This window comes from Macrosteles quadrilineatus, unplaced genomic scaffold (genome assembly GCF_028750875.1).
Source record: "Macrosteles quadrilineatus isolate MER2022 unplaced genomic scaffold, UCM_ALF_1.0 Scaffold_1__1_contigs__length_201487025, whole genome shotgun sequence".
NCBI classification, from domain to species: Eukaryota; Metazoa; Arthropoda; class Insecta; order Hemiptera; family Cicadellidae; genus Macrosteles; species Macrosteles quadrilineatus.
The window spans coordinates 87,710,374-87,735,049 of NW_026542594.1; the positions used below are offsets into that span (position 1 = coordinate 87,710,374).

The 24,676-nt window shown below is 37.9% G+C and overlaps 1 protein-coding gene across 1 annotated transcript in view; it reads right to left on the reverse strand.

Annotated features, from left to right (window-relative positions):
* Positions 1 to 24,676, reverse strand: part of LOC128983821 (synaptic vesicular amine transporter) — a 107,793-nt gene that overhangs the window by 34,560 nt on the left and 48,557 nt on the right. The window contains exon 2 of the mRNA XM_054403139.1: positions 7,442 to 7,585. Coding sequence (XP_054259114.1) covers positions 7,442 to 7,583 — 142 coding nt within the window. The 5' untranslated portion in view covers positions 7,584 to 7,585. The remainder of the gene's footprint in view (positions 1 to 7,441; positions 7,586 to 24,676) is intronic.

Sequence of the window (24,676 nt, forward strand, 5' to 3'; positions counted from 1 at the left end):
CCTGACTGACACGACTGCAGCATTCAGCCTGACTGATACGACTGCAGCATTCATCCTGACTGATACGACTGCAGCATTCATCCTGACTGATACGACTGCAGCATTCAGCCTGACTGATACGACTGCATCATTAAGCCTGACTGATACGACTGCAGCATTCAGCCTGACTGATACTACTGCAGCATTAAGCCTGACTGATACGACTGCAGCATTAAGCCTGACTGATACCACTGCGGCATTAAGCCTGACTGATACGACTGCGGCATTAAGCCTGACTGATACGACTGCAGCATTCAGCCTGACTGATACGACTGCAGCATTAAGCCTGACTGATACGACTGCAGCATTAAGCCTGACTGATGCGACTGCAGCATTAAGCCTGACTGATACGACTGCAGCATTAAGCCTGAGTGATACGACTGCAGCATTCAGCCTGACTGATACGACTGCAGCATTCAGCCTGACTGATACTACTGCAGCATTAAGCCTGACTGATACGACTGCAGCATTAAGCCTGACTGATACGACTGCGGCATTAAGCCTGACTGATACGACTGCAGCATTCAGCCTGACTGATACGACTGCAGCATTCAGCCTGACTGATACGACTGCAGCATTAAGCCTGACTGATACGACTGCAGCATTAAGCCTGACTGATACGACTGCAGCATTAAGCCTGACTGATACGACTGCAGCATTAAGCCTGACTGATACGACTGCAGCATTAAGCCTGACTGATACGACTGCAGCATTAAGCCTGACTGATACGACTGCAGCATTAAGCCTGACTGATACGACTGCAGCATTAAGCCTGACTGATACGACTGCAGCATTAAGCCTGACTGATACGACTGCAGCATTAAGCCTGACTGATACGACTGCAGCATTAAGCCTGACTGATACGACTGCAGCATTAAGCCTGACTGATACGACTGCAGCACAGCATTAAGCCTGACTGATACGACTGCAGCACAGCATTAAGCCTGACTGATACGACTGCAGCATTAAGCCTGACTGATACGACTGCAGCATTAAGCCTGACTGATATGACTGCAGCAGCCGCGCGATCAGAGCAGTACGGCCCGAGACACCGCGACGCTCGCGACTTGTGACTGACAGACTACACTTGACTGTTCTCTACTCTACTGTTACTCAGCTGCACTTAGACCGTCATGGAGCAAAGTTGTTGGCAGCGTGTATTTTACTTGAAGAATAGGAGGAAGAAGAAATATATATGTGAGCATGGTGAAAATCAATAAAGAACATACTTTAAATTATTTTAATGTAATGGCGACCATACAAAGTAGGTATTTTAAGCCAAGTATGAATGGAGATGAGTGTAGGATGAGTGGCGCGATCTTGTAGTCTGGTTAGTGACTAAGGCCAACATATTCCTTAGAAACAGCTGTTAGTTAATAGCCTATACAGCTAATGGCAACTAAGGGACCTACGGTTTATAGTGGAATCCGAACCACATTTTTGCCTTGGTATATACGAATTGGTATAATTATCAGGATAGCACTGTGGATAGTTGTAGTACTCACTCGTGCGGACGTTAATCCACACCAGGGAGTATCGCATCAGCTGTACTTCGTGGATGTTTGTAGGAAGACTCACAATCAGACCCCATATCACTCCTGATATCATTGTTCGCAGGATTATATTACAATAAACATTTAGAGAACTAAACACTCATAAATCACTGAAATTTACAATCAACCACAGGTAGCGGAAAAGTCTTACATACAGTAGAACTCCAATTATCCGATTAATTGGGACTTTGGTGATAAAAAATCCGGATGTATGCATTCTTCTAGAAAAATTATTTAAACCAAACAACAACTATTTTCACACTAAATTATATAATTTTTTGTCAAACGTCACTCAATAGATTCACCACAGATGGACACTAACTAATAGACTGAATGGAAATTAACTTTTTTGCAGATTTCTTTTTTTAACGTTGACGTGGTCTGGATTATAAACGATCCGGATGATTCGAGTTCTACTGTACTTTAATTTGTATAGCAATACTATGATATTTTTAACTAAACACACTTTAACCCACAGACTTCTTACACTGAATTGTTGATAACACAGATACTTTCAATCTCACTAAGATTCAACTAACTACTGAGTCGACTATTATCAACAATAGGAGAGCGTGGAGACTTGATGAGATCACTGTACACCGTCCGAGTCAGAGTGATACATTGTCAGACGATTAAGGTACCAAACTCTAGGTCTTAGATTACATTAGTGGCTAATTTCAACTGTGCTAGTATACATTGGGTTCCTGATTAGAACATTTAGAAGACAATGGTTGAGAAAGAATGATCAAGCCCACTTGAAGGAGAGGTAAATATGGTCAAATTGATTGAAATTTAGGAGTGTTCCTTGCATAACAAAACCTATGATACTTTGATACTTGCCAAATTAACTAAACAATTAAAGAGCAGGTTTTCTACAGTGTTTGTCCACCTATTTCACTGTACAAAATATTTTTAAATTATATGAGGGAGTTCTAATCAGTGTAAATTAGTAAAATTTTGAAAAAAAATATATATCAGATAAACTTGCTCTTCAACCAAAGTGGTTATCATTTTTGGCAGACAAATATGATTTTTAGTAAAAAAAAATATATAAAATGACCAAAAAACTGTTTCATAAGTGAACTACAACAATTTATATATTACTTTTAAAGGCAGAAAGTGAGCTTAACACTCCTTTTCAGTGAAGAACATCCTACATGAAACATTGTACCTAGTATAAATACAAATTTAAAGAATCTATGATTATTTAATACATATACCTTACTATTAACCCTACACAATCATAAATTTTCTTGTATTTTATGTTAAAAAACATTTAAGTATCAAAGCTAGTAGGTTAAAAAAAACATTTTAATCGCTCTAAAAATCAATCAAATGCAATTAGAATTTTCATATGTTTTTCTTAAGCAATTAGTTTTTAATATTCTAAACCAATTATGTGCAACATTTCACTGTATATACTACTTGAGTACAATCTATTGCTGAAATTTGAATACAGACATTTATTAAGTTTTATTTTTATTTATTAACTAAAAGAAACTATCAATATGATGGGCAAAAAAAGCCAAAATATATACGGGAGCAATTAATTGCACCCGGAATAGGACTTTGGGGAGAATTTGCGGTAAGGCCAATCGTTGGCACTACCCCACCCGCGCCGTTGCCCGAAGTCATTCTAATTGTTGTTGTAATATTACATTTCATTGCATAACGGATAGTAAAAAACCTTTCGGGAAGTCCTCTTCGCGTCCCCAAAATGTTTATGCATGTACTGAAAAAAATAACATTTAAGGCTATTTTGCTTTTTTAATTTGGCTTGTGTACGCCAATTATTAAAATCAATATTTGTAATATTGCTTGGATAATGGTTAATTGTTGCCATAAACATCAGTTTACTAGGCTATTACATCTCAGATCTTACGAGAAGTTCAATACAGTAGGCTAACTAGAGTTTCATATTCGTTGGTGGAGTAAATACAATTTTCTATAGTTTAATTTGTACAAAGCACTTTAAAACATTCCATTACAGTTAGCTGTTTGAAAATAAACTTAAGTTAAATTCCATTAAAAGCACCCAGGCGGGTTTGTTTAGTGCTGACGATCACGAGTAAGAGCGCGGGGACGTTCTCCTCTTGTTACATAAAACATGGATGTGGCTCGCTGGCCACTTAACTCCAGGGACAGTCGTTCTCATAGCGCAATCGTGAGTTATTTCGCTTTTGGTATATTTGATAGATTCAATTCAATATTTTACTTTCTCCCCCTATACATACCATAGTATATGGAAAAAGTATTGTTTTCGTCAAAACTTTCGAGTTTGAGTTTTGAGTGGATATATCTAGAGTTCTACTGGACCGAATTGGTTAATTTAAGGGTCATTGGATACCATAATTCGTGTAGATTTGAAAATAGTGATGAATGTTTTATTTTATTAAATATTTGAGGTGAAAAATAGAAAAAATGCATTAAAAACGGGGTTTTCCAAGTTTTTATTTCCAAGTATCTATATGTAGCCAACTTCAGGCTGCCTTTTTTGAGTGTTTTAATTTAATACACAATAGTAATTAGTACAAAATTGTATTCTCTTTCTGAATATCACTCTCCACTTTGGTCGATTTCCTCACAAATTCAAAGTTATTTGCAAAAAGGCTAAGCAACCTCCGAATTTATTGTTGTTAGAAAATACTGGATTGGAGATATTTGTGTTAAACTCTGAAGAGTCAAATCTAAAGTTTTATTTGACAGATTTTATTAAATAATAGAAAAGTAAAAAAAGAAACGTCTTATAACACTTAAAACATATATCTACGCCTATACTGTTACTCACAAGACGGTCAATATGCAAAAAGATGGTGATCGAATTCGATTGGAGTGTCTAATCAAAATCGATCACCACTTACCATCTTTTTTTAGCGAATTTCCCATATAGGGAATAAGCTATTACCGTAGTACTCATGGTAAGACCTGGACCCGGGACCGATTTAATTTTTCATTTTGAGGTCCCTAGAGGCCAAAAACACCATCCGTTCAAATTCATATATATACAGTGTGTCCGTTAGCGCGATAACTCGATCAAAAATGATCCGATTTTAATGAACTTTGGTACAAACGTGTAAACCTACGTTTATTCGAACGAGTTCGCGATCCAGCATAATCGGGCCATGGGAACAGGGGTTTATGGGGGGTTTTAGGGGGTAAAAATGGGGTTTTCCATTTTTAACCCTAAAAACAAAAACATTTGCAATTTCTTTTTAAACCGTTATGTAGAGCTTAAAAAAAGAAATAATTTAGTATATTGAAGCGCTGTTGTATGCCTAACATCAACGGAGAAAATTCAAAAATAGTGTAATTTAAAATTCCCATGTTATTCTTAAGGAGCAAATGAAAATTGTTGTAGTTTACTTGTTTATGGATATGTATTGATAAAATTTAACAAATTTATTTATTTCATCCTATGCTGTTGACGTATGGTCAAAAAACACTTGTTACCTTCCCCGTAGCAACTCGTGAAATCTAATGTTATTTAAATAGGTAGTAAATATGTCTTATTTATGGAAATATTTAAATGAAAATTTAATCAGACAGGTTGAAATTCACTTAGTCTGCAGGTTTGCTGCGGCGGTGGTATTGTATATTTACCGTCTTATGAGTAACAGTATAAGCGTAAATGTAAATATATGTTTTAAATGTTATAAGACGTTTCTTTTATTTACTTTCCGTAAATTAATAACACGTACAATGCTGATCAAGAAGTAATAATTTGATACCATATCAGCATGAAAAGCCATCTAAGGGTAGTAGTTCTAGCCTTACAACTGGACGAAGGGATGAGGAACTAAATTTGAATAGAACACAACAATCTAACAAACTGTAAACCTTAAAGCAATCATCACCTAAAAAATTATGTAGAAAATAAAAACGCATAAAATGTTATTACATACATTTTATTAACTGTAATTTTTGACAAACATCAAACTGCTAGAGAAAAAAACAGTGTTAGTTAAATCAGTGGTAAATGTCAGTCAAAGATGATTATTATCTAGATGTGCCGATGTGGAAATCAATACAGCACTGTCTAATGAGGGATATTGGTTCCGGTCTCACTTCCTTATCTCTCCCTCAGGGCGGCCAATACCACACTTAGCAGTCACTGTCTAGTGATGTGATACAGACAGCATATGACCCTGTGGTTGTCTGACAAGTACTGAGGAATGATTAGTAGGCTGCATAGCTTTTATGCCTCTTTTATGCACAACGTTTTCCATCGGGTGGAATCCACCAGGCGTTCCGTCGGGGAGTTTTTTTAACATGGGATCAAATTGGGCCCTTTTATGCACGACGGAATCTCCGTCACGTTTCAGCGTTTCCGTCCGTCGGGCGGAGGATATACACTCCGCCGAGTTTTGGCATTCCGTCGGGGCGTTTTTTTTTATATATGATCAAATGGAACCCTTTTATGCCACGGCGTTTTCCATCGGGCGGAATGCAGCGCTACCAACCTACCCCATGCTCTGTCATCCACAGTATCGAAATCACCTAATAGATCGAGGATACAGCTAAAGAAGTTATATACTCGACCTAATTGCAAAAAAACTTACATGGTTAGTATAATTAAGTTTACATTTTTGTTTAAATTCTCGGAATAATACAATCATTTAGCAGCACACCATATAAGTTTGCGAAATTCACCGGGAGGCGGGTGAACAGCCCACCTCCTTCCTCGTTGTCTATTTTTCTTCACACATAAATAGTTCAAAACCGATAAACAAGGGTCTTTCTTGTCTTATGTTACTGATGATGGCCAAATGAACAAATTTGGCAGCACCCCCCCCCCCCACCGCGGACATAATTAAAAAAAACCAGCGGATTCCGCTCAGCGGAAAAATTGCATAAAAGATTCCGCCCGACCGAAAACGTCGTGCATAAAAGAAGCCTTACTGATCAGAGTCAAGTTCAAGTTATGTTCTAACTATAATTGAAGGACAAGTAATCGACCGAGGCATTCTCTGACTAGAACATTAACTAAGGAATAATAAGTGGTCTGCCTACTCATTGACCAACTGGTACTGAAAAAACCGTAGGTTGTCATTGTCTGATAGAAACTGAAGGAACCCCATGTAGTCTTCCCACCTTTTGCTTGACACCTTTTTATTAGAATAGGCATACTAATAAAAAACTGAATACTGAAGCAGATATTTCTACCTAAAACTCAATCCCAAAACTTTTAACAAAAACAATAACACTAACATTATTACCATATGAGATGGGATCGCCACCTATGTGCGTATTTTAACCCAAATATGAGTGAAGGATGGGTGTTGAATGGAGTGAGAAATACTTTCTCCGTACCCGTATAGAGGGTGATAGTAAAATTGACAATAACCTTTGGTGACTGCACGACGTAACAGAATGGGATAGAGTTCAGTTTAAAACGGAAACACGAACCAACTTATTTTCTCTTGGCAGCTACAGTTTATTGGATCACGTTTATTGATTTGTCCGACACAGTCTGCGGTTGACTGATTGTTATAAACGTGTGTGCGTGTGCGTTAGTTGGTCAGTCCACCTGTTGCACTGCTTGTATTCATTAGCTGAACATTTCTTATAAATGATCCATATTATTTTTACTCGAGATGTGTGTTAAGTTACAAAAACTTCACGTAAACTACATTACATTTTGTATGTGTATAGACAATTTTACATAGGTTCATGGGCGTTGCAAACGCCAGCGTTTCATACCAAAGAGTATGTTCAAAAGGGTGTACTAAATAGACAATGAACCCTAAATTCCTAATCATAAACGACCTAATATAATGCATGAGTACATAATACAACATTTTACTACTTCGTGATCTTTATTACAAGTTACATGATATATCTTGACTTACCGACTGTAGTGAGCAGCATGTTGTCCAGGAGGAGGGCGATGGCAACAATGAAGAGGACAAGACGTCTAGACTCCCTACATCGCTGCAGCCAGCTGTTGAAGTAGGAGCCAACCCCTGGCACTGACTCTCCGGCCGCAGCCATTCCTACAACATGGTGATACATTATATACTGTAGTAGACTCCCTACATCGCTGCAGCCAGCTGTTGAAGTAGGAGCCAACCCCTGGCACTGACTCTCCGGCCGCAGCCATTCCTACAACATGGTGATACATTATATACTGTAGTAGACTCCCTACATCGCTGTAGCCAGCTGTTGAAGTAGGAGCCAGCCCCTGGCACTGACTCTCCGGCCGCAGCCGTTCCTACAACATGGTGATACATTATATACTGTAGTAGACTCTCTACATCGCTGCAGCCAGCTGTTGAAGTAGGAGCCAACCCCTGGCACTGACTCTCCGGCCGCAGCCATTCCTACAACATGGTGATACATTATATACTGTAGTAGACTCCCTACATCGCTGTAGCCAGCTGTTGAAGTAGGAGCCAGCCCCTGGCACTGACTCTCCGGCCGCAGCCATTCCTACAACATGGTGATACATTATATACTGTAGTAGACTCCCTACATCGCTGCAGCCAGCTTTTGAAGTAGGAGCCAACCCCTGGCACTGACTCTCCGGCCGCAGCCATTCCTACAACATGGTGATACATTATATACTGTAGTAGACTCCCTACATCGCTGCAGCCAGCTGTTGAAGTAGGAGAGCCAGCCCCTGGCACTGACTCTCCGGCCGCAGCCATTCCTACAAAATGGTGATACATATATACTGTAGTAGACTCCCTACATCGCTGCAGCCAGCTGTTGAAGTAGGAGCCAACCCCTGGCACTGACTCTCCGGCCGCAGCCATTCCTACAAAATGGTGATACATATATACTGTAGTAGACTCCCTACATCGCTGCAGCCAGCTGTTGAAGTAAGAGCCAGCCCCTGGCACTGACTCTCCGGCCGCAGCCATTCCTACAAAATGGTGATACATATATACTGTAGTAGACTCCCTACATCGCTGCAGCCAGCTGTTGAAGTAGGAGCCAGCCCCTGGCACTGACTCTCCGGCCGCAGCCATTCCTACAACATGGTGATACATTATATACTGTAGTAGACTCCCTACATCGCTGCAGCCAGCTGTTGAAGTAGGAGCCAGCCCCTGGCACTGACTCTCCGGCCGCAGCCATTCCTAAAATATGGTGATACATTATATACTGTAGTAGACTCCCTATATCGCTGCAGCCAGCTGTTGAAGTAGGAGCCAGCCCCTGGCACTAACTCTCCGGCCGCAGCCATTCCTAAATCATGGTGATACATTATATACTGTAGTAGACTCCCTATATCGCTGCAGCCAGCTGTTGAAGTAGGAGCCAACCCCTGGCACTAACTCTCAGGCCGCAGCCATTCCTACAACATGGTGATACATTATATACTGTAGTAGACTCCCTACATCGCTGCAGCCAGCTGTTGAAGTAGGAGAGCCAGCCCCTGGCACTGACTCTCCGGCCGCAGCCATTCCTACAAAATGGTGATACATATATACTGTAGTAGACTCCCTACATCGCTGCAGCCAGCTGTTGAAGTATGAGCCAACCCCTGGCACTGACTCTCCGGCCGCAGCCATTCCTACAAAATGGTGATACATATATACTGTAGTAGACTCCCTACATCGCTGCAGTCAGCTGTTGAAGTAGGAGCCAGCCCCTGGCACTGACTCTCCGGCCGCAGCCATTCCTACAAAATGGTGATACATATATACTGTAGTAGACTCCCTACATCGCTGCAGCCAGCTGTTGAAGTAGGAGCCAGCCCCTGGCACTGACTCTCCGGCCGCAGCCATTCCTACAACATGGTGATACATTATATACTGTAGTAGACTCCCTACATCGCTGCAGCCAGCTGTTGAAGTAGGAGCCAGCCCCTGGCACTGACTCTCCGGCCGCAGCCATTCCTAAAATATGGTGATACATTATATACCGTAGTAGACTCCCTATATCGCTGCAGCCAGCTGTTGAAGTAGGAGCCAGCCCCTGGCACTAACTTTCCGGCCGCAGCCATTCCTAAATCATGGTGATACATTATATACTGTAGTAGACTCCCTATATCGCTGCAGCCAGCTGTTGAAGTAGGAGCCAACCCCTGGCACTAACTCTCAGGCCGCAGCCATTCCTACAACATGGTGATACATTATATACTGTAGTAGACTCCCTACATCGCTGCAGCCAGCTGTTGAAGTAGGAGAGCCAGCCCCTGGCACTGACTCTCCGGCCGCAGCCATTCCTACAAAATGGTGATACATATATACTGTAGTAGACTCCCTACATCGCTGCAGCCAGCTGTTGAAGTAGGAGCCAGCCCCTGGCACTGACTCTCCGGCCGCAGCCATTCCTAAAATATGGTGATACATTATATACTGTAGTAGACTCCCTATATCGCTGCAGCCAGCTGTTGAAGTAGGAGCCAGCCCCTGGCACTAACTCTCCGGCCGCAGCCATTCCTAAATCATGGTGATACATTATATACTGTAGTAGACTCCCTATATCGCTGCAGCCAGCTGTTGAAGTAGGAGCCAACCCCTGGCACTAACTCTCCGGCCGCAGCCATTCCTACAACATGGTGATACATTATATACTGTAGTAGACTCCCTACATCGCTGCAGCCAGCTGTTGAAGTAGGAGAGCCAGCCCCTGGCACTGACTCTCCGGCCGCAGCCATTCCTACAAAATGGTGATACATATATACTGTAGTAGACTCCCTACATCGCTGCAGCCAGCTGTTGAAGTAGGAGCCAGCCCCTGGCACTGACTCTCCGGCCGCAGCCATTCCTACAAAATGGTGATACATATATAATGTAGTAGACTCCCTACATCGCTGCAGCCAGCTGTTGAAGTAGGAGCCAGCCCCTGGCACTGACTCTCCGGCCGCAGCCATTCCTACAACATGGTGATTTACAACATGGTAAATTCCGTCAATAGAGCAAAAATTGACTCTTTTCGATCCAAGCTCAATACTTAGTTTTTAGAATATCAACTTAAAGTACCATCGTACCCACTTGATCTCTTTAAAGAAACGGAAAAAACCGTCCCTACATTGAATGACATGAATCTTAAAAAGGTTAGGGAAATGTATTTTCCTCTAAAGGATCTTCTGGAGTTAATGATTCGGAAAGCAAAAGGGTCGAGTAATGTTAAGTGGCAAGGCGGACCCTTTAGTGCTCTCAAACGCCCTTCCGTCTTTTTGAAACTCTGTTGAAGTGACTAGAGCGTGGGCATCTCAGAACTTGTTGCTAGCAGGCTGCAGTCCTTTGACGTTCAAATTGTTATTTCATATAATATCTGCCTATTATCATTGACTATACACCTCTACGTATAGGTATATAGAACGTAGAGGTGTATAGTCAATGCTATTATGCATCGTCCTCGGGGTAAATGATTAAATTGGCTGTAATCGCACAGAACCCTGCCTATATAGACTATTTCCTTTTGATTGTTTAACACTTCTACGTTCATATCGGAGAGTATATAAGAGGTATTATGTCAGGTATATTAAATTGTTTGTTCTTTTGTTGGTAGGTATTATTAATTTATTGTATTACGTATTACCAAAAAATACCATGCAATGTATGTAATCTTTAACAGAAAATATAAGATTACTTTATTTTTGAATTCACTTTTATCAGTTTATTTACATTCAAAGTCAACCCAAAACGGTTGTACTACTCAACATCTTTCTTATCTATAACATCTGCCCTTATACATTACATTAGGATAATTTTTATAAACGTCTTCGTAATTTATGGCCCTTGAGCGTAGAAACGTGATCAAATTTAGAGGAGTAGTTACGGGTTATACGGGTTAATTGTAGTGAAGGATACGGGTTGTCAGAAGCAAGAGAAGTGTGTATAGGACACCGATGTCGTTGTCCCTTATCTTTGACTGTCATGATTTCTTCCTCGAAATAATAGTTTTAGTTAAAATCACACCCTTACATTTCCATTCACATGTAAGACTCATGGATACAACCAACGTTTTACATTCCTGTGCATATCATAACATTTTGGCTTATAGTCACTTATGATGGAAATATCCTTTGTTTGTCTAGTCCGGTACTTTTATACATTATTAACTCATGTATTGAATGTCTGGGCCTTAATATAAACAGGTAGGGGTATGCTTTATAATCAGAAGAGTAATTTTGACACCGCGAATATTAAAAAAATATATATCCATTTTAACAACCAAACTATAACAAAACAATAAAAAAATATTATAAGAATACGTACAGTATTCGAATCTCATGAATCCGCCTTGAAACCCAAGAAGGTCCTAATTTTTTTAAATCCTTCAATTTGAAGAATCCATAGGTTTTAACTCCTACTTACATTTTAAGGCAATAGATACAAAAAAAAATTTAACAACATAAGATAAACATGTTTGCCCTCATTCTTCGACAATAATTGAGCCGACCAGTGTGCATTAATTAAACTTTACAGAATACTATGTTAAGCAAAATCATATAAAACTGTTAACGTTTGTTCATTGAAATACAGCACTTTCTACAGACGTATTTCCAAAATGTAAATAAACATGAACAACAATATTTATTATATAGCTGTTTTTAAACCAATTAAACTGATATCATAACTCTAATCTTATAAAACGTGACAGGGTTTTTTTTATTTCACGATTCTGAGTCAACCATTTGACGGATTTTCATGATTTTTGAGATGAAAGAAAGATAATTTTGAGAACTAGGGAATGTCGAAGCCATCATTTTAGTTTAGGGTTTCACTTTTTTTGAAATTAAATTTGAAATTTTAAAAAAGTCTAGCAGCCGACGCTAACATTCTACTCTAGCTTTTGGTATAATACCATTTAAATGTAACAGCTGTAAACATTCAGCGTTTTGACACAAATTCAGCATTTGGATGAAAATGAAATGACATACGCAGGGTTGACTTATTTATACTATGTGCAATGCTATAATCATTGATATGTTCATTTGTTCGGTAAGACGATGAGAGATTATTCAAAATATACATAATAAAATACTAGATGTTTTAATTAATTTTTTTGAACGGTCTTTAAAATCTTTAGTTTGTTTTAGTGCAATATAATTTGTTATAACTAACTTTGAATATAAAAATATTGTATATAATTATGAGCTTAGTTTATTTACTCTGTGATTTTGTCATTGATTATAGGAAATAAGTAAGATTCTATAACTATTGATGTATACGATTTGAAGCTCACGAGTCTTTAAATAAAGCTTATGAAAATTATTTTACTTTTAGACTTTTTGAGGAAAGGTTGGGAAAATAACAATGATCACATGTTTTAATTCATTATGTTATTGCCTATTAAAAGGAAAGTCGTCATATAGGAGAGAAGTCTCAATGTTTTGGTTCGACTATACAGTATTTATTCTTGGTATGTTAACAAAATCTGTTGTAAGGACAAACACTCGTTTATAGGCTACTAGCCGTCACACCGTGCTTAGCAACGGGAAGAGAACCGGAACGCTTAAGAGAGCAATTATTATGTTCCCTAGATCTGCTGTATGTAGATAGAATTGTATTAATTTACTATCTATCTATATATTAATAGGCAAGCATGTTTCTTTAAAACCTTTTATCTCAGTTCGTGTGCATCGCAGGGAAAATCTACGCATACCCTTAGAAAGGTCTTTTCCTGCAGATGTGCAGACTCCCTTTATAAATTAAAATAGACTCAAAAATAAGCACAAAAATGAATTTAAAATAATAATAAAATCAACGTGGTTCTTATGGGTTGCCATGCTGGTTACGAAATAACAACGAAATATAAACGTCACATGTTTTATTTTCAGCGTGGGGTGAAAATAGAGAAGTCTGCACATTACATATTTTTGGTCGAGTTTCGACCACTGGACTACCTCTAGTTAGTATTAACCGGCTACAAAAACATAACTGTTAAAATCCATTTATTCCATGTTTCACAGCTTTTTGTTTCTACTTGGTACAAATTAGCTGTTGTCATAAATTTAAACAATTAATAGTGCTGCACCCTGTTAGTAAACCTATTAACTTTTAAATGCTATTGAAGATCAAAGAATCAAATTGTTTAGTTGAAACAGCTGTTAAGATTCTTTAATCTATATATTTAATACGCAGTTGTAACACTGTTTGCTCAGTCATTACTGGACCGATCATGTGTCAAATTAAAGGGGATACTGCATAGATTTGCCGAACTTCATTAGAATTCACGTTTTCTGTAAGGGTTAAGACTTACAGCCCTTCAAAGGTTGAGTCAATACAATTCTTATTGAAGAAAATAATACACAGTTTATAAAATTATTCGTCAGCTGTTTAATGTTTGTCAGATATGTGTTATTATTTTTATAACCTCACTTTCAGTAAGTAGTTATTAATCTAGGTGTTCCTGTAAAAAACACCCGATTTTGTACAAGGAAAAGTTTATTTGTTAACTTTTTATACCACAATGTGTTATTTATAAATGTATTTGATTTTGAACATTATTTGTAGCCTATGTTTTGGAATGAATTTTTTATTTTCGAATAATGTGTTAGTTATCCTGCAAAGTGATCTGAAGGAAAGTGATAATTGATGAGTTTAAGTTTGAGTATGGAATGTAAAATAATACACATAGTAGGGGACTAAAACTTATTGTTTCGATCAATATAATTTATTCTCTACGGCCACCAAACAATCATAGGGAAATCCGCTTGCAAGTTGTACAGATAATTGCTAATGAGTGGGAAACGTAAAAACATTTTATGGTAGGTGATTAATCTTACTCAAGTTGGACGTTTAGCAGTACCAAAATTTCCCTTTCAAGATGGCGAGTACTCTGGATACGTAAAACTACAATTTATCAGTGAACTATACCCAAACATTTGTTTCGAGTACACAGGGTAGTTGTGGATCGGTCCAGTAATTAGTAATTACTAAGAAAACAGTGTTACAACTGCGTATTAAATATATAGATGTTGACTCGGGTCATTACAGCGTTATAAAACTTTGTCATAATTCCCAGGGTGTGAAAACAACAAAAATAAAAAAAAAGGTAAAAAGTCACTAACTCTGCGTAAAGAGACAGCCAGAACGAAAAAAAACACGTGGAGAACCATCGAACTAAAGAAGTAAATTGCAGTTAAATGTGCTCTGGAAGTCACTACATAAAAACACCAATTCTTTTGTATTGGGATCGTTTAATTAGATTTGTCACAACTGTAAATCTATGAATTTCGAATCAGAACAGACTAACAGAGACACAAATATATTCTCCTTATGTTGCCATAATGTGAAGGTAAAATTAGCTCCTTATCAACAAATATTTGAATAATACATGGCGAGTTCTAACTCTCACTTAGATGAATCAACATCATTTTGGTACTTTATATAATTTTAAGATTCGGGACTACTTTTACCATCGGATTGGACCGTTAATAACCTCTAACATTTGGCTAAACTAATAAATGGGTTTGATTAACATAAATAGTTTATACAGGCCAATTATCAGTTCTATATCGTGTAAAAAATAAGCAGCCCCTAAAAAAATACAAAGATAAACAGTATTTGTTTATATTATTATGTCTCTTATTGTTGACAATATTCCCGTGGCGGAGCACGGGCGGTTAACTAGTTCCATTAAATATAAGTACTTATAAGGTTAACATGGAGAAACTCCAGAGCCACTGGGGTGGAGCCGTTTGGACGGATCACGAAATTGATGGTGTATAAACCTATTCCATGAAATTCCACACGTATGTACATGTAGCTACTAGTTTCAGTAGTAGTTCAGTACTAGTTTCGTGTCCATCGGTCAGCGGTGTCTGATATTATTACTGCCAAATATAGAACCATACAAGCAAACCAAAATCCTCTTTAATTCTATAGATTTTTCTGTGCGTTATATTATTCTGTTTTATCCTCATTTTGAGCAATTACGCATACAGAATTAATCATATTTTGCATTGATTTTGCCGTTATCTAGTGAAAATATGTTCATATTTAGGTAAAGTTAGCGTTATATAGTACATATTCTTTCTCAATACAAACGCATATACAGAATTTTATGCGAGAGCTATGGTTATATTAGGAGTGATTGGTACAACGTTTACATTACATATAATTAAGATCTTTTAAGCTACAGTAGGTGTTTTATTCATCAACAACCATATTTTGCATTACATAACTTGAGTTGCCAACACAAGGGGCGTGGGGGTGCTTTGTTTGAATAAACCTCTACATTATATAACTATTACTATACTTAATATTTCTATTATGTCCTATCAAAGGTCATTGTATTGATATTTGGAATAGAGTAATATTGCCTGCAAACGGAGGACAATAAAGTTATAATCTGTCTGTCATAACACAGCAATCTCTTTTGTTTAATTACTCCAAGACAAAACAAATTATTTAAGTTTCCTCAGCTGATGAGTTTGCCAAGATAAGAAAGTTTTCTGAAAGATTAAGATAGTTCAGAATCTCATCTCACAGACAGAACCTGAGAAATATATGTTTGTCAATAAAGAGGTATGTCGTCACACATTTTTCATTGCTAGAGAAAATAAATGAGTAGGTATTACAATTTGTGATGCTGATGCATGAATAAATGCAGGAAAACAGTCAGAGAAGGTTGAAGTACTGGCCTCTTCTATACCAGTACTTATGAAAGGAAAATACCACTCGCTCACTAATCACTAAATCTAAAAAGCTACAAGCTATAAGAAACATTTCAGTATCACTGCCGATTATAAATTCAAAACGTAAAAAAAACTTCGAGCTTTCAGTTTATATAAGTGTAGAATTATGTCATGGTTAATATTAAAACGAAATATTATTAATCAAGTCATGGACCTACAAATAATCTAAATGATATGATTGATGGTTGATTTATATTTAGATATGGGTGCAATTAGACACACATTACACAGTTGATATTATTTCAGTGATTATATGATCAAACTTGTCTGATCATGATATCATTTTAACTGTTAAACCCAATTAACTGCAACCGAGTTAGGCTCGGTCCACCGGTACTAAATATTTGTAAAAATTTTTTGAATTATTGCTTTATTAAAAACCATTAAACGTGATCACTCTACTCAACTGGCTTTGACTGTTATGAAAGCAATACTAGTTTAATATCATATTAAACATTTAAAAAATCGCAAGAAAAGCACGACGGGTTTGCTCTTAAGGAATAAGTTTAGTGTTAAAGAAAAAAGTACACACCTCTCAATCATTATGGAAGCATGTACTGTTAATGTGTTTCTCACTATCCCCTAGACAGTGGTGCATTGCTTAAGTAATTAACGTGGCATTACAAAGACGTGAGGGTTATATTGCCGATTATCGAACATGTGAATTTCGATGTAGATTCATTGATATCTTGTCATCATTGAATTACAGTTATAATTGTAACAATAACCCCTGCACTTAAATCTTAGTTGTTTATAATAGAATCATATTATACTGTTGTTCCTTATCGTAGCCAGAACGTGATCGCGGGTTGGCAAGAAGTCTGACGAGAAGATAGAACGGTGAGAATTCTCAGTCGAGGGGAAACTCATGTTTTATGCCTGAGCAGGATAAGACCTTCTACTTTGAACATGGAAAATACTCATAAGTAACGACCAAATCCGTCTCGTGCATGAAAGATAAAGGAAGAAAATATTTCAGTGGTTTCAACCTAGCAATGTCGTTTATTATGTTGCTTTCCATGCGTCTGGCAGTCTGGCATATGCAGATTGAATATAAAATAGGATTTTGACAGTAAGAATGTTACATTGAAAGTATAGCAGTTGATAATGGTTTGTCATGGATAACTATAAAGCAATATTTTAACAAACAATCAAGCAGCAGAGCGTACAGTACTACCAAAGTGCATTTAAACTGGACAGAATTACCACGAGAAAATATATGGAAGATGGAACAAAAAAGGAAGGTTGTAAACCATTGACACTTACAAATATAACTAGGTCGTGCATTAATTGCGTCCAAGAATTCCTTAATTGCGCTAAGTACAGGGTCCCAAAAAATTTCCTTAGTTGCGCCCAAGTCCAAGAAAACTGTGAGAGGATACGGGTGAGTTGCTAGCATAATAAATTTCCTTGCTTTCATGTCATCCTAACCTATCCTAACCTAACCTAATCCAAACTAACTTAACCTAACCTAACAAAACCCTACCTAACCTAACCTACTCAGTTATACAATCACGTTGGTTCCCTGGAGTAGTTGGCGTAATTCAGGAATACCCGACTACCTGACTCAGGCAGTGGGTTGAATTAATGCTCGCCCTATAACTATTGGAATGTAGATTTCCAAATACGTAATAATGGAGTGTCAAGGCGTCAACAGATTTCATTCATGTCGTTTCTACTTGGACCTGAGTTGTTTATATACAACACTTGTGTGTGAGCTGATTGACGTTGTCCGGTGTTGTATTCCGTTGGATGTGAAGTGGTCACAGGTAACAGCAGGAGCTGTCGACCGCACTAGTCTGGAACTGACATCTGTCTAAAACACCCCCACACCGACAATACACATGACCCAAATAAACAATACATCAACTCCTGTGTTATGAGTGACGATATTGTCCAATATTTACTCAATGACGTTTATAAATATGGGGTACAGTAAATGGACACCAAGTACGGCTATTTATGCTATGCACACATTTTAGCTATTTTAAAATATTTTTTCCCCTGTATGTTTGAACATATTTAAGAAAGGGTATTTAAAAGTTTTTCTTAAGTTTTGATGATATTCCATTTTTATGAGTATACTAACTTAACTTCTTTTCTTATCTTTATTTTTTCCAATAACAAACAAATCATAATTCATATCATGCAACCGTAAACTAGAGTAATACAGTTTCGAAAGGTGACCCTTTCAGACACGTTAAGAGCTTACCCGTACACACCTTTTTTCATCAAAACTCACAGGTATTTTGTGTTTTGTAATGTTTTCCACCCTACATTGAAATAGAATAAAATCATATTTGCCGTAGACTGTGGGGAATATTGAAGAACTATTGGTATCCGAACGATTGGGATTGACACAAGTTAACCGCACTCATTTTCATTTTCATTTATTCATTTGACGGTTCATTTGACCCAGATGAGAGCGTTCATAGTTGGCCTGAAATAGTTATAAACAAGGAGTGAAGTTAGCACTAGCGTCTCATTTTCCTGGTCCGGAACGGATGAGAACCTTTTCTGCGAAGGAGAGGGGGATTGTGGGAGAGCCCCTCACGTCGATTTTAAATTGATTTTATATATTTTTTAAAATTATTGATGCGCACGTTTTTACGTGACCTGCTTACAACATTAAATTCATCTATCACATCCTATTTGAAATTAAAATTTATATTAATATTATTAGTCAGTAGCCTCATTTATGGTAAAAAAAGTACTTGGACCGATTTCGATAGCCAGTGAGTTTCGTACAAGAAGAACGCGTATTGAAAGCCACAACGCTCTTGACCGATAAGCGGCTCAAACCCAAGAATCATTCGGCAAACTGCTCTTATTGGCCACAATAGTATCTGTGCTGGATAAATATGCCGGCCTACAGGTTTTCAGTAGTGTGGGTGTATTTTCAAAATTCAGGCTGCACTTTCTAGGAGAACCTATACTTTTCTACTAGTCTACCACAGCGTAGGACATGTTTACGGATTACACCTTGGAGGATGCAAACCTTAGCCAAGCATACAATATCCTACCTACGGACTAGGAGGATATAAACATTAGCCAAGCCTACACTATCATACAAGCATACTTGGATGATGCAAACCTTAGCCAAGCCAACACTATCCTACCTGCATATTTGGAGGATGCAAACCTTAGCCAAGCCTTCATTATCATACAAGCAAACTTGAAGAATGCAAACCTTAGTTAAGCCAACACTATCCTACCTGCATACTTGGAGGATGCAAACCTTAGCCAAGCATACAATATCCTACCATTCCTACCTGCGTACTAGGAGGATATAAACATTGGCCAAGCCTACACTATCATACAAGCATACTTGGAGGATGCAAACCTTAGGCAAGCCTACACTATCCTACCAGCATACTTGGAGGATGCAAACTTTAGCCAAGCCTACACTATCCTACCAGCATACTTGGAGGATGCAAACATTAGCCAAGCCTACACTATCTTATCTGAATATGTGGGGGATGCAAACTCCCTGATAATCATAGTATTCATTTTACATAAGTATCCACACACTTAATACAATAAAGGGGTTCTCTGTAACATGCTTTATTCGGCAATCCTACTTAACTGATTTGTATGATTGAAGTGTTATTTTTAAAGCTTGTGATCTAGCAGAGGGACGAATGGTTACGAAAAAGGGAATTTTCTTTAAGACTTCGTCCCTGTAAGTACTTCGCATGTAACTTATTTCTAGAGTTCGCTTATAAATACCCAGTGGTGCTGATCAATATCCTGTTTTACGATTTAAATGTGCATTGTGTATTAACAGCGGACCAATTTGTTGAATTTTTAACTACGGTCAGATTGCTAACAAAGAAACTGAACAGTTCATGAAAATAGGTTTTAAACAGGGCACTTTTTTGATAACTGTAACCTAGTTGAGGTAGATAAATCACTCATTAAGGTGTAGATATAAAAATCTGCAAATTTAATTTATTGTACCCTAAGTTAATAGTCCCCGCCCAAATATTTCCGTAAATAAAAATTATTATAGAAGGCTAGGTTAGTCAGTCTTTGAAAGGTTGAAGGAAATTACATTAGATATGTTTTGCTACATAAAAAGTTTTTTGAAACCTATTTGAATACACGATTACGCATGGGTCCCATCGCTATTGTTATTTTTGTTAGGTTTAATGATGAGTAAATAAATTATGTTAAAAACATAGCTCACCACATCCATCAGGCGCGGACGTTGTCATTTTTACACAAGACACAGAGGAAGAGCAGGGGCACCTTGAGCAGAGGGCACCTCTGGTATCCAAACCATCACACTCACTACATACATGAGTTGACTAATGTTCCAGATATTTGGCAACCAACATTTTTTACATGCTGTGTATTAGGCGAGATAACACTATTTGCAGAGGCCACAGTTGTATTTACATTCTTCACATCAATTGACAGACATAAGCCATTCAAACAATGTAAATGTTTGGTTAGACTATAGGTACAGTAAGTAAATATTGTATGAAATCAGTCAGGTGTTTAAAGATTTGTCCTCAAACGAACACAAAAATTATTTCATAACATTCAGGACAATATTATTATTCGTATATATACATTCAAAAATTATCATACACGCTAAATTATTTATGACATATGTTTATGGTAGGTATTTTCTACCACAGCTTACATGGTAGCTTTGTCTTTTATAGTTCAAAGGGAAAGTATTGTATTACAGGTAGATCGTTTTATGTGATTTACTTGAGCATGATGTTGGAGCACTTAACGAATAGTTGTAAAATTAAAGTGGTTATAAACGTAAAAATGTCGTAAAACTTGATGTTCGTAATCTCAGTTCAGATTCTATGACAGAAAATTGTGGTTTATGGGCTTTCCCTGTACGGACACGAAATTTCGCACCATGTTTAATACTGCAAATCATCTTAAACATATTGCTTTAATATTGTTTGAATTAATATACCTATCGTCCGCAGTTCAACATTTGGGACTACTATTTCAATTATTATTAATACCCTCACCACAGCAAACCTACAGACTCAGCGAATTTCCATTTGACTGATTGGATTTTTACGTAAATATTTCCTTAAACCTGTCATCTTTACTGTCATCTTTAATATTATTCAATTTTTAAATAACATTAGATTTAACGAGAACTTAGGTTTTATACTACAGGGATAGCAATTAATTATCTTGATTTAGTAAAATGCAAACAGTTGGTTTAGTATAAAATAAAGAAATTTCCCAAGTTTGATAAAAATATATCCATAAACAAACAAACTACTACAATTTACTTATTTCCTATCAGAATAACATGGAAATTATAATTTTAAATGTTTCAAAATATTTTTCGTTTCATATATTTGTACAAAAATACTTCAAAATACTTCACCATTTCTTTAATTAAGCTCTACAAAATGGTTTAGAGAGAAACAGGCAAATTCTATGTTTTCAGGGCTAAAAATTAGAAAAAGATACGTACCAAATTTCATCAAAACCTTATCATATTTTAGTTTACTCGAGTTATCGTGCTAAAGGACACACACACACACACACACACCCACACATGTATGAATTTGAGCGGATGTTGTTTTTAACATCAGGGATTATCAAAACGAAAAAGCAAATCAGTCCCATGAGACCTACCGTGATAGTGTATTCCCATTTCCTAAAGTGAGAAATCCGCTAATATATACACGGATGATTACCTTTATAGTTGTAGAATACCATACAAGAAATGTTTTGGTTTTAATGGGTACGGTATCAAGAAAACTATCGCTGATTAGAGCTAACACTTAAATTGGATGAGATGAAAGAGAAGAATGGGACGAAGGTAAAAGATAAGGGACCTCCTCACTCAACAGAATGATGGGTGATGTTTTATTCAAAGTCCAATGCGATAAATGAGTCTCCCACCTAGCCAATCCTTTCACGGTCTCCACATGCACTGGTTAACTCGCCAGGTGTACTTGCTACTTGCCAACCTAAATGTTGATTGGTTGACTTTTTATTGAGCGGAGCGAGCGAAGCGAGCGAAGCTCTTATACGTCGACTTTTATGCATTTCGTAATACGCAAACTCCTCCTAGACGGCTGAATCAATCGTTTTCAAATTTTGCATGGTGATAAAGACCATATCGGTGAGTGCCAACATCTATATGGCGTTAAAAAAGTCTCTCAGGAATCCGTAGAAAAATGAAACTGAAAATCACATTTTTTAAACATTAGTCTTATGGGTTGCTAGGTAACCATGTTGGCTGAATTAAATAACAAGTAAAAAGTAAACAAAAGATTTGAAGTTTTAGCATGTGCTCATAATAAGCCAACTACCCACAGTATACTAGGAAATTACAAATACAGTACAAAAGGAAAAACATCACTTGTTAATATTGAGCAAAGATTATACTTAAGATTACTCGATACATTGTAGTCAAGGGTAGCAGTGCGAAGTCTAGGATCTGTTTATGACGAATACATTAAGGTATCTGCAATCCTAAAATGCTATGGGAAGGGAAGGAAACAGGTCCGTGACGTAGGAAGTAGTGAAGGAAGTAGTATAGGCAATCATAAAATGCTATGGGAATAGAGGGAAACAGGTCCGTGACGTAGGAGGTGATGAAGGAAGTAGTAAATGCGAGCAGTCCGGAGTGTGGGGACTGTTTATGACGATAAGATTAGGGTATCTGCAATCCTAAAATGCTATGGGAAGGGAGGAAAACAGGTCCGCGACGTAGGAAGTGGTGAAGGAAGTAGTCAAGGCGAGTAGTCCGGAGTGCGGGAACTGTTTATGACGATTAGAATAAGGTATCTGCAATCTTTAAGTGCAATAGGAAGGGAGGGAAACAGGTCCGCGACGTAGGAAGTGGTGAAGAAAGTAGTCAAGGCGAGCTGTCAGGAGTGAGGGAACTGTTTATGGCGATTAGATAAGGGTATGGGCAATCCTAAAATGCTATGGGAAGGGAGGGAAACAGGTCCGTGACGTAAGAAGTGGTGAAGGAAGTAGTCAAGGCGAGCTGTCTGGAGCGTGGGAACTGTTTATGATGCTTAGATTAAGGTATTTGCAATCCTAAAATGCTATGGAAAGGGAGGAAAATAGGTCCGCGACGTAGGAAGTGGTGAAGGAAGTAGTCTAGGCGAGTTGTCCGGAGTGTTGGAAATGTTTATGACAATTAGATTATAAGGTATCAGCAAACCTAAAATGCTACGGGAAGGGAGGAAAACAGGTCCGCGACGTAGGAAGTGATGAAGGAAGTAGTCAAGGTGAGCTGTCCGGAGTGTGGGGACTGTTTATGACGATTAGATTAAGGTATTTGCAATTCTAAAATGCTATGGAAAGGGAGGAAAATAGGTCCGCGACGTAGGAAGTGGTGAAGGAAGTAGTCTAGGCGAGTTGTCCGGAGTGTTTGAAATGTTTATGACAATTAGATTATGGTATCAGCAAACCTAAAATGCTACGGGAAGGGAGGAAAACAGGTCCGCAACGTAGGAAGTGATGAAGGAAGTAGTCAAGGTGAGCTGTCCGGAGTGTGGGAACTGTTTATGACGATTAGATTAAGGTATTTGCAATCCTAAAATGCTATGGGAAGGGAGGAAAACAGGTCCGCGACGTAGGAAGTGGTGAAGGAAGTAGTCAAGGCGAGTAGTCCGGAGTGTGGGAACTGTTTATGACGATTAGATTAAGGTATCTGCAATCTTTAAATGCAATGGAATGGAGGGAAACAGATCCGCGACGTAGGAACAGGTGAAAGAAGTAGTAAGGTGAGCAGTGTGGAGTGTGGGAACTGGAAACCGTTTGTAGCAGTTTTAATGTATCTGCAATGCTGAAATGCTATGAGAAGGGATGGAAGCATACCCAAGACATAGGAAATTGTGAAAGAAGTAGTAAAGTCTAGCAGTACGGACAGTGGGGATGTTTGTTGCAATTAGATTAACGTATCTAAAATACTAAAATGCTATGGAAAGCGATGAATACAGGTCCACGACGTAAGTGGTGAAGGAAGTAGTAAAGGCTGGCAGTGCAGAGTGGGGGAACCGTTTGAGCAGATGGATAAATGAATTTGTAATACTTAAATGCTATGAGAAAGGAAGGAAACAGGCCAATGACGTAGTAAATGGTGAAGGAAGTAGTAAGGCTAACAGCGCAGAGTGTGGGAACTGTCTTTGGCAATTAAATTAATGTATCTGCAATCCTAAAATGCTATGGGAAGAGAGGGAAACAGGTCCACGACGTAGGGTGTGGTGAAGGAAGTAGTAAAGGTGAGCAGTGTTGAGTTTGGGAATGGATTAATGTATCTGCAATGCTAAAATGCTACGGGAAGAGACTGTAGACTGTAATATGTTAAAATGATTACGAAGCACAAATCGATACATATTTTCGATACATGCAATCGTTTACAATCGAAATTTACAACTGAGTTGACAACAGCTGATTTTTACTCCATAGAGGCTAAAAACGATTTTTACTCCCTAAATATTAAAAATGCTACTTTAGACCCGCAGCGCAT